The 11,023-nt window shown below is 38.6% G+C and overlaps 2 protein-coding genes across 3 annotated transcripts; both read right to left on the bottom strand.

Moving 5' to 3' along the window:
- Positions 1-304: 304 nt before the first annotated feature.
- tmem196b (transmembrane protein 196b) lies at positions 305-2,160 on the bottom strand. The gene is made up of 3 exons (XM_057340627.1): positions 1,836-2,160; positions 1,213-1,269; positions 305-1,086 (listed from the first exon to the last, which is right to left on the bottom strand). The coding sequence occupies exons 1-3, from the start codon at positions 1,995-1,997 to the stop codon at positions 805-807; spliced, it is 501 nt and encodes a 166-aa protein (XP_057196610.1). The 5' UTR covers positions 1,998-2,160; the 3' UTR covers positions 305-804.
- A 3,075-nt stretch (positions 2,161-5,235) lies between these two features.
- Positions 5,236-10,518, bottom strand: macc1 (MET transcriptional regulator MACC1). 2 transcript variants are annotated; one of them, XM_057341113.1, is made up of 5 exons: positions 10,405-10,518; positions 9,384-9,527; positions 7,235-9,282; positions 6,960-7,148; positions 5,236-6,229 (listed from the first exon to the last, which is right to left on the bottom strand). In XM_057341113.1, exons 2-5 carry the CDS (start codon positions 9,499-9,501, stop codon positions 6,026-6,028), a joined length of 2,559 nt encoding a protein of 852 aa, XP_057197096.1. In that variant the 5' UTR covers positions 9,502-9,527; positions 10,405-10,518; the 3' UTR covers positions 5,236-6,025. The 2 variants fall into 2 exon arrangements, with proteins under 2 accessions (XP_057197096.1, XP_057197094.1); XM_057341111.1 differs by having other exon boundaries at positions 9,384-9,545; positions 10,405-10,512.
- Positions 10,519-11,023: the final 505 nt, after the last annotated feature.

An 11,023-nucleotide genomic window follows, 5' to 3' on the forward strand; every position in this document is an offset into this window, starting at 1 on the left:
AGAAAGAAAGTCATACAGGTTTGAAATGACTAGAAGGTGAGTAAATGATGACATATTTTTTATTTTTGGGTGAACTATAACTTAAAGACTAATTTGGTTTTAAAATGAATGATTTGTGTGCAAATGAAACAGAACACCCTGTAGTATTTATACTGTAAAATTAATTTGTTTCAATTAAGTATATCATTTATGTATGGACTACGTAAAAACGTGGGTTGCCCAATCATTAGTTTGTCATAAATTTGAGTCTAAAACAATACAAACACAATAGAGTTCTGATTCATTTTTTCATATAAGCTGCTTTATTAATTCTGCACTGCCTTCTGTTTTTATCATGTACTGACACATTTCACCAGCAGATGCCGCTGTTGTATCGTGACTTCAGATAATATTCACCGTTTCATTGACGTGCATGTTTGTCGTCAGTTACAAAGGTTGGGAGCATTATGACAGTGAGGTGGTGTTGTGAGTGGCATGAGGAGGTCAACAGACCGCACAAGTCTGCTACCCTTAGGAGGTACAAAGAAAATATACTGTAGATCACATTTTGGTGACCTTTCAGGTAATCACAGCTAGAAAATGAAAATCCACCTGATCACAAAGTCCTTCAAGTCTTCACCACTATAGCATTACCTAACTTTAAACTTACACCCCAAACACAAATGGCTCATCATTACAGGATTTATTTCACATAACATTGACATAAAACATTGACCTGAGCCAGCATGACTAGGCAGATTCGTTCTACATCCGACTCCAGGTGCATTACAATAAACACAATGAACGCATTAACAATAAACGTTTCTAAACTGAGCCAACGGGACTACCACACGGCGACTTCATCTCGACTGAATGATGCAAGGACAGATCTCTTTCCAGAAACAGTCTCTTCTGCTCATAGCTGGCGAGCCTGCAGGTCAGCCAGGTGGAGAGGGTGCAGCCCAAGATGCCCAGGGCGGCCAGGCAGAGGAAGGTGAGATGCAGAGAGTGCAGATTGTTCACCCGCTTCACCATCGCTCGCACAAATTGGACGTTGAGAATTCCCCCGATAAGTCCACAGATACAGCAGGCTGAAAACAGGATCATCTGTGGGGTGAGAGTAAAGTTTACAAACAGACGTTGGTGGCACTTGCTTTTATCTCTGTGTCTGTATACAGTAGGTTAGATGAGAAATATTTATAGTGTTGCTGCTTCTGTCACTTATCCTCTTACTGTAAATCCAGTTCTCTTCTTGGCACACAATATCCCACAGGCTCCACAGATGAGGAACTGTGAAACAGAGATCTGTCACTGGAGCTAAATCAAATCTGGACCAAGAGTGCAGTTTCCATTGCATTAAAAATTCAAATGATGCTGACTCGCTCTATGGCCAAAAATGAGTATTAGTGTATAATAGTTTCATGCAAATGAATAATGCATTGTATTATAGTGTTTTTATTGTCATGTATTTGTTGTAATTGTATGTATTATTGCATGCTCATAATTAAAAAAGATTATGCTTTTAGTCCATTTTTATTCAAGCTTTATTCATGCTTTTACATGAAAGTTAAACAGGGACTCATGTAAGATGTATGGATTGTAGATTGTTTGCCATATAACTCACTTCCTGGACCTCATATTTAAAAACTCCTTCGATTTCTTTAAAATCTTTCTTTAGGAAGAAGGGCATTCACATACATTATTTTAAAACAATGCAGATCTCCTCTAAATAATCAAATTCACCATTTGAGCATTATTTGCATATGGTTTAATATGCAAGAATTCCTTTTGCTTCTGTGTTTACAAATAAATGGTAATATAAACCTGCTGTAAACATATTAAAGTCTCTTACTTACACACACGCCGCTCCATATCGGTGTGGAATACGAAGTTTGGCTCTTCTGTACCAACAGAGCTCTGATCCCCAGCACGCCAAGAGTGATGCTGGACACTCCAAGTCCCATATCAACAACAGAAAGAACCAGCAAACTCCAAACAAGCGCTCGCTTGGTGCACATGCTCCTCCGGGCATCATTCCTCTGACTGGGAGAAAGAGTGAAATGCAAAGATTCTCTCTCCCACCCTTCCTTAGAAGCTTTTGCAAATAATCATTCTAAATGTTTTTAACCAAAGTTAGGTTCTCTTTTGCCTGTTTTTTTTCGTATGAAATATAACTTTTGACTTCTTTTTAGCAATAATAATCTTTTTAAAAAGCAGTGATGGTTCTAGCTTCACTTTGTATAAATGTGTGTTTCTCTGATTTCAGTCCTTTACGCAGTTGGATGGTTTGTACTATGGCCAGACAGGTCACATGACTACATGACCAACAATACACAAACACACAAGAGAATGAAGTATGAAGATGGAAGAAAACTAAAAGCATTGTTTTCACAACAAACTGTTTCTATGTGACAAATGAAGTATAACAATGCATTATAGGCAACACGTAAATATAATATGCATAAAAATCTTGATTCTGAAATAGCTCAGCGGGTGTCTATTTTTAGCTCTCATGCACTGTATTACATAAACAAACTTCAGATTCATAGCCGATCCATGCTGATGTGCTTAGATATGAGTGTGACACTGCTCTGCTACCCTCTGCGTGTTACCCGGGGAGACTGGATCCTCCAACAAGAGCCATCACATCCCATTAAACTCAGCTCGATGTGCCTCAGTGCTCAGGAAAAAAAGGCTCTGATAGTGCTGAGAACAGCCACTTCTGAGGCTCTCTACCTTCAGGCTTTTCTCATGAGATCTGCTTCATTAAAATGTGTTAAAGTTCACCCAAAAATGGAACCTCTGTCATCCTTTACTCACCGTCTAGATGTTTCAAACCTGTATTAATCTTTATCTTTAACCGTATCTTTGTTCTGCTAAACACAAAAGAAGATATTCGAAAGAACGTTAGCAATTTTCATTTCTGGCACATCATTCAATAATAGAAAAAATATAAAATGGTATAGTCAAAGGTGCCCCAGAACAGTTTGCTTTCCTAAATTATTTAAAATATCTAATTTTGTGTTCAACTGAACAAAAAAATATAATAAAAAAGTCTATTATGGTAGTGAATGATGTGCCAGAACTGTAAATTGCTAACATTCTTTCAAATATCTTCGTTTGTGTTCAACAGAACACAGAAATGTATTATTTTTTATTTATTTATAAAAAATATTTTTGGGTGAACTATTCCTTTAAATCGCTTCACTGTTGTTCTAAGACCAGTCGAGCAAGCAAAGCAAGAAACAACTAGCTGGTTCTTTATTTATAAAACAAAGCTGTCTATACTCAACAAACGTCTGTAATTTTTCACTCTTATGAGGCCGTCCTATCACTTTTCATATCCTGTTTTAAAACATTGCCTTACAATCACGGCAACATAGTTTTCATTTTTCTTCATGGTGACACGTCTATTGTTTAAGAAGAAAGAAATGATAAGTGCACTACACTGGAGGTCATTGTGTTGAAGCATTGCAATGTGAGGCCTGCTGTTCACCCTGTTTGTGCCTCTAAAGTGTGAAGCCAGCATGTTTTTCCGGTCATTACGCTGGTCTTTCTGATTAATGTGTGCTTTCACAGGCATTGTGATGTACCACAATTTGCTCTAAGATGAATAAACAATACGCAGCAAACAGAATCAACTCTCATTCCTTAATGTTGTTGTGATCAGCAGTAGAATGCAAACACTCTAGGCAATGGATAAAGAGGTTTTACTTCCTACTGTATATAGTAGTTTATGAGAAAATGTATAAAGAACCAAGGGGCGGATACACAGAGAAGCGTTTAAAGGACTCAAGAGTGGATTTTAGTCAAAATTCTACCAAAATTCCACTCCATTTCAGATAATAATAAATGATAATAATTAGTTGCAGGCTAAATTGGTTTTGCTATATTGCTCAAAATGCCAAAAGTGATCTGTTTTCAGAATAAGCAACAAACTACTCCTTATTCCTATTCATTGAGAATGTTTTAGCTGCTCAGTGAGGTCAAATGTATTACTTCCTAACATACCATAAAATCAGAAAAGGGTATAAAAACAACAGTGAAGAACTAAAGCTTCTCACCGAGAAACTCAGAGAGCAGTTAATGATATTTTGGCAAGGCACTTTACTGTCTGATGTTGTTTGTCTGAGGGCTGATTTTCATTGCTCGCTTTAGAAAACATTCAAATTATCTTCAGTTTAACAAGCCTTAAACCAGCAGCCCACACATTTTTAATAGATGTGCTGAAGGTTTTCAGACTGGAATTTTAGCCAGAACTTATCTTCTTATTAATCCAGAAGGTATTATTATCTTCCTAAAGGTCCTAGGTGTTATAAAGCCTTTTAATGTTCATTAGATTTTATACATTAACTTTGTTTGTCTAGAGTCATTCACACTATTGTTCTGTTCCTTACTGAGTCTCAGTCTCAGACGTCACAGCCATGGACCGATGGCTGAATGTCTGATACACAAAAACTCACCTCAAATTCTGAAACAAAGTGAACTGTGATTGGTTGCCTCTAGGGCAGTTCCTGGCCAATGAAACCTGTGATGGAAAGCGGCAATATTCTCTATGTGAGACTATTAACTTTGAACTTTACCTGAATCTAACTTTAGGTTTTAGGACGCCTGCAATCGAGTAATGGCGATAGTAAGATTGCGCAGCTACATAAATGGTTGAATCTGTGATTTCATGGAATAATAGTATTGTTATGCGCATATCTGAAAAATAATTTATAGCTTTTAAAAAACAAGGCTATAACATTGAGCTGTATAGATGGATAGAATATGATGGATGTGTTGTGTAGTACAATGACTTGGAGGAATTATTTGTGGTACATATTAATATAACTTGTGAATTTGGATTTTGTCACAGAAATCATTCAGTACAGCTTAACTGAACTTTTAGACTCAGGGTGAGACTGAACAATGAAACTCTTAGTGGGTTAAAGCAGTTTAGGTAAACACACAGGCTAAGTACACTAGAGATTATATATCAACAGAGCTTTCTATGAAGCAAAACAAACCGAGTTTCAGAGAAACTGGCATAGCTTGCGTGCATTATGAGGCTGAGACATTGAAGTGACTACAGAAGCCACAGGTGTCTAAATACACTCCAAAAAAACACTGGGTTGAAAATTGTCCAGAATTTTAAAGGAAGTGACCGATTTAAAGCTGCATATCACTATTCTACCCAAAATGCAATGCAGATAGTGCCATGCCATTTGTGGTTACGACATGCTGTTTAAAAATATCAAACAAGACTTCAAGAAATACACAATATATTTTTTATTAATATCTTTGCTCCTTATAGAGCTCCTTCATAACATAACTGGTGATGTTATAAATTTTAATTTCAAATTGTTAGTCAAAAAAGAACAAGAACACAAAACATATTTTAAAGACTGTTCTTAGATTATACAATTATACATGGACTTTTACTTAAACACTGTAGTCTGCATATTTAAAATGACATTAGAAACACACAATATAAAAATAAATACCATTTGCCGGTATATGCAATATACTTGAGAATAACAAAGATGTGACAAATGATAACAATGACCACTAATGTGTAAGAAATCTTTTTTTCTGGGCCACATACTGTAACACTTGGATCAAATATTCTACATTCATCTTCGCATGTTAAAACATACAGACACAGACACAATCCAAGCAAAATGCTTAGCTAAAAAACAGAACACGGAAACCACGTGACCTTCAGGCAGTTTATCAAATATGAAAACGTGTTAGATTACCTCTCTACTGCAATCCGCTCTAAAAAGCATTTCCCCCTCAAACAACCCTTAGAAGCCTCCAAAGAACTTAAAAACCACACCTGTAGACATGTTCTACAGAAGTAACCATTTCAATGTCACAGTAAATAACAGGCAGTGCTGTAAACACTGCGCTTATATAAAATACATCACATATAAAATACAGACAGGTATACAGTAACAACATTCAGAACAGATGCCATCAAGGGTGGATTTTTGTCACATCAAAAAATTAGTATGGCAAAGTGATCATCGTGACGCTTCACCTCAATATGAAGTGTTCTCCTTTAATCTCTGTGGAAGGCACAAGCTCGCAGGATCTCCATACAGTTTACAGTGATGAGAGCTCCAGTGATCTGTCTCCACTGCTTGGTTACTGGGCTCTTCATCTTATCCAGTGCCAGATGAAGGTCCTGGATCATATCCCTGTAGCCGTCCCCATACTGCTTACTCCAGGCATACAGGAAGTCATATGCAGGCTTCCACATCGACTATGAATCAGAAGAGAATAATGAATTAATATAGAATAATGATGTTTAAATGACGTGATTACTGAATGATTAAAAATCCCAAATGTATTAACAACAGTTGAACAAATAGTAAAGGGCTTAAGGGACAGTACACCCAAAAATAAAAATTCAGTCATCATTTACTCACCCTCGAGTTGGTCTAAATCTGTATACATTTCTTTGTTTTGATGAACACAGAGAATGATATTTGGAAAAATGCTTGTAACCAAACAGTTCTTGGCCACCATTGACTACCATAGTAGGAAAAATTACAATGGTAGCCAAAATGCCCCAGAATGGCTTGCTTTCCTGCATTCTTCCAAATATCTTTCTCTGTGTTCATCAGAACAAAGAAATTAATACAGATTTGGAACAACTCGAGGGTGAGTAAATGAAGATACAAATTTCATTTTTGGGTGAACTGTCCCTTTAATCACGCAATGTATCCAAAAATGTATATTCTGTACTTGCAAACCGTCCTATGGTGTGACAGCAAAAATTTAGAAAACAAACTGTTATATATACAGTTTTATATTATTATTATTATTTATCATATAAAATAGCAAAAGAGAGATTTATCTTCATCATTGGTTGATTGCTATGTCACACCATAGACATGTGCGGTTTATTTGTCAACAACCAATCAACATTCTTCAAAAAATATTTTTTGTGTATTTACTTTAACAAAAAAATGTGCAGAATTTCAATTTACCTGGGCACTAACATCTCCATTTTTCCCTCTGTGAGGAGCCTCATAAGCAGCAATTTGGGCATTTGAGAGCTTTTTGAGTCGCTCCGCGAGTTCCCTCCATCTGACTCCGAGCTCGACCGCTGTGGACAGAATCACTATATCCTGGATGAGATGAGCCACTAGGCCTTGAGCATCCATCTTTAACAGCCCCTGAGGAGAACACAAATAATAAACTTAACACTTCTTTTTCCCCTTTGTCGTAAATAAAAACAGGTGTCAATGCCAAGGGTACGTACATTAATAAGCTCATGCTGAAACTTTTTCTTGATCTTTTCTGCGTGACAATCTTCCTTCAGCTTTTCTAGCACACAGGCCACCTTCTCTGCCTCCGTTTCAGCGTGTCTCCTGGAGATAGCATCAAGTGAGAGTTCCGAGTAACCCAGAGCCTCAGCGAAGGTTCTCCAACATTTTACATGTTCTGTGACCAGAGTCTGAATAGCAGAGTACATGTACGTGAGTTTTTTAAAAGGAATTGTCATATTGTCCAAGAGAACGTGCGTGGTGAGTTTAATTCCAGTAAAGTCAATGACTTGTTCCTTGGAGATGACCTTCAGGTTCTTGCAGTGCACGAGGCCGATCCTTCCTCGAATAAAACCGATATACCACTCCTTAACCTTCTGGTGACCTACAGATCTGACAGATTCCTTAGAGAGCAAAGCAACTGTATCACCTTTAAAATATTCCAGAAGATATTCCACTCTCGGCTGTCTGAGGATTGATTTCATCGCCACCCCATACCATTGCAAATCTACAGGTCTGTCCGGAAACTTCTGAGTGAGGATTTCTGGGATAGATTCCTCGGGAATGGGCATCGACCGAGCCACTTCCCTCTGCCAGTCTAACCGCCTCTGTCCATGTTTGTCTGACCTCAATGGGGTATGCTCGGGTGAGGTAACGTAAAAGTCTCCCAAAGCGAGACGTTCTGGGTCCAGCACCTCAATGCAGAGTTTAAAAGGGGTCATCTCACCCCTGCCCACCTTCACCAGCTCTAACGGCAGATGCAGCTCTCTTCCAGATTTTAGCTGCTCCTGTTTAACCACTTTATTCTGATCCACCGACTTCACTTCGAAGTTCATATCCAAAACTTTAGAGACAATGTGAAGGTCTTTAAGACCGTGTGGGTTGAGTTGATGTTTTCCCCAAAGCTCCAAAACAACAGGGGGCAGGTTTCTGTTACCCCTGTGGATGTCCGAGAAAGGGAGCCTTGGAGGAATATTATTATGGCAGGTGATGACCAGCACCACTTTGAGAGACGGGTGTATGTGCTTGGGACCATAGATGGCCACAGTGAAATAGCGATCCAGGTAATCCCATATTGACCTTGCAGGTGGCTCCAAAACGCTGGCCTCAGCGGCGGATATGACATACATGTGAGGTTTCAAATCTAGGAGCTTCATTTGTAACATATCGTTATACACGTAACAGTCTTTTAACTTCTGATAAGGTCCTTCTTTCCTTTGTGAAACAAGACCAACAAATGAGGTCATGACGTGGCTTGTGGGGTCATTCTTCACTTTAGCAGCCATTCTCATTTCCAGCGAAATGCCACCAGAGACGTTAAGGTTACTGAGGGTGACCTCTAAAAGAGGGCTCAGGGTGGTGGTGTAGTTGTTGTTTATTCCTGCGGGGGGATCGTGGAGAACTTTGAGGCCGATTTCTTGGACCTCACCCGAGGCGACGTGTCCCTGGGCAATGTGAGCCGTGATGTCCGTTTCTGGCAACTGCACGGAGCCACCGTGGTGGTCTATCTTGCAGACGGTTTGAATGTCCGTGGCTTGCGTCTGGGCCCATCCAGGACTTTGTTTCATTAGACTCAGATCCAAACAAGACCGGGTCAGCTGTCTATGACTCAGCCAAGCCATTTTGTAAGCTTCCCTGTCATTTTTCAACCACTCGAAATCAGGATTGAGGAACGGTCCTTGAGAGCCGAGTCTCTTCTCCTTTTTGTTCTCCCTTTTCTCAAGGGTGTCAAGTATATCCGAGGCACTTCTCCACCTTCCCGATCGATTCAAATCGCTTTGTCTGGGCGCTATGAGATGGGCAAAGTTTGTTTCATCTGAGGATGTGCTGACAGAGTCATCGTTGATATCAGAAAGTGTTAAGGGATCCTCTTTCAGCATGGACACTCCAGAATCGTAGGTACTCGTGTGGACGATATCATTTAGGAACGGATTGGATCGGGACAGCTGATTCCAGAAGGGGTTGGTTGTCCGCTTTTGATTTTCACTTTCTTTCGGAAGGACAGGCCACTCTGAGATGTTTCCAATCTGATTAGCGTAGCTCCCTATGAGAAGACATTGAGATTTGAAGTGTGAAAATATATTTAAAAATAATATAATAAAATGGCGAACAAAGAGGGGGGACAAGCTCTTTCAGCATAATTACCATGAAGGCTGTTGTTATTGATGGTCACACTCTCGTCCAGATCTATCAGTGTCCCTTCTGATTGACTCCGATGCAGATTCCCGGCATAAGCGTTTGATTTTATCTTTGCGGCTGCCATCTTTTATATATCCAAGAACTTACAGTCTGTTTGTAATGTTAAAGCTATTAAAAAAAGACTGAACACATTAACAGGTGCACAATATGTTTAAAAATGACTTATTTTAGGTAATGATTATCGATCATTCTTTGACATAAATCAATGGTTACTTCCTTTAACATAGGTAATGTTAAACTATTTTAGACCACACTGTATAAAAACTATGTTACATAAAAACAAATAATATGTACACTATAATACATGCTAATACATCTTTGATATTAATGTCATTAATGATGAGTTGCTTGTTCAAGCACTAAACATTCACAAATAAACAGCAGACATTAGAGAGACACGTTTGTTGTTGTTGTTGTTTTGAGTTTTTCTTTTCTTTGATGACTCCGAATCTCAGTTCTGTAAGCTATCAGTCCAGTCTCCGTGAATGACTCATTAAATGCGTGTTATGGAAAACATAACGCACGCATGAGAACAGGTCTGTCTTGTCTCTGAATATCAGTGTCGCTCATACAAAGCTTTCTATCTGTAGTGAAGGGGTGAGCGAGTGCTACTCTATTCAAATCCGCACGCTCCAACACGCCCTGCGTCAGCCACGTCACAATGCACCTGTTTGTCTTTTGGCACAAAAAACATAAGCTTTTCTATTTTATTTACTTAGCCGTGTATTTTGTGTTAAATGAGAGAAATAGATATTACTTCACAATGGCATTACAACGCCCGAACAGTGTGAAGCACATGGCAGGTTTCCCTCTAACTTACTTGTCATAATCAATAATTAAACCATTCTTAAACGTAAACCCACGTGCAAAGTTTTAACACAATAAACTAACCTCAAGATATTTTTTAGTTTTAGAAATACGTTTACTAAAAGTATTTAGAAAGTGTTTAAACGTAAAACACCCTCACCTGAAACATGGTTGTTTCCTACTTCGGTCCTCAGGAGAACTTTTTAATTCTTCGGGGAGTGTCAGCAAGTGCACAACACTTCTGAGTGCCTGTAGCGGCTTGAATGGTAGAAATGGTGCATCATGGGATGTGTAGTTCCACACAATCAAACAGTGGCGTTGAACGCACTCCTCAAGTTCGCAATTAAACTCCACAACCCACAAACCGTATGTTGACGTACTCACAGAAGTTGCAACACCTGAAACTACGGGGCAACAGGTGGTTTCGGTATGGAAATTCGTGAGAACGTGTTTGTTTATAGAACTCTATTTTTGTAACGGCAATGAATAAATGACCTTTTGACGCCGATGTTGTACTTACTGCCAGTGAATTTTATACTGCAAAATACTAATATATAAAACACATATTAAAAGACCTGATTAAATATGTATACAGCTCCTGCAAAGTTATGTATCTTTACATAATGACAACCATAACAATATCTCTAACACGACAACCTTAGTTGCATGGATTCGTTTTTTTTTGCCTTTGTATATATAGTATGTACAGTAGGCCTAGTAAATGTATAGCTACAACTGATTGAACTACAATTAATTCGCAATGAGTGCCCTCCAGTGGC

Source organism: Triplophysa rosa, linkage group LG8 (assembly GCF_024868665.1).
Source record: "Triplophysa rosa linkage group LG8, Trosa_1v2, whole genome shotgun sequence".
Classification (NCBI taxonomy): Eukaryota; Metazoa; Chordata; class Actinopteri; order Cypriniformes; family Nemacheilidae; genus Triplophysa; species Triplophysa rosa.

Excerpts from the sequence above, each read along its gene's own strand:
- tmem196b (XM_057340627.1), bottom strand. The coding sequence starts at position 1,997 with ATGTGCACCAAGCGAGCGCTTGTTTGGAGTTTGCTGGTTCTTTCTGTT. Across the intron at positions 1,270-1,835 it reads CGATATGGAGCGGCGTGTGT|TTCCTCATCTGTGGAGCCTG; the intron begins GTAAGTAAGAGA and ends TCTGTTTCACAG. Across the intron at positions 1,087-1,212 it reads AGAAGAGAACTGGATTTACA|ATGATCCTGTTTTCAGCCTG; the intron begins GTAAGAGGATAA and ends CTCACCCCACAG.
- macc1 (XM_057341113.1), bottom strand. The coding sequence starts at position 9,501 with ATGGCAGCCGCAAAGATAAAATCAAACGCTTATGCCGGGAATCTGCAT. Across the intron at positions 9,283-9,383 it reads CAATAACAACAGCCTTCATG|GGAGCTACGCTAATCAGATT; the intron begins GTAATTATGCTG and ends GTCTTCTCATAG. Across the intron at positions 6,230-6,959 it reads ATGGAGATGTTAGTGCCCAG|TCGATGTGGAAGCCTGCATA; the intron begins GTAAATTGAAAT and ends TCTGATTCATAG.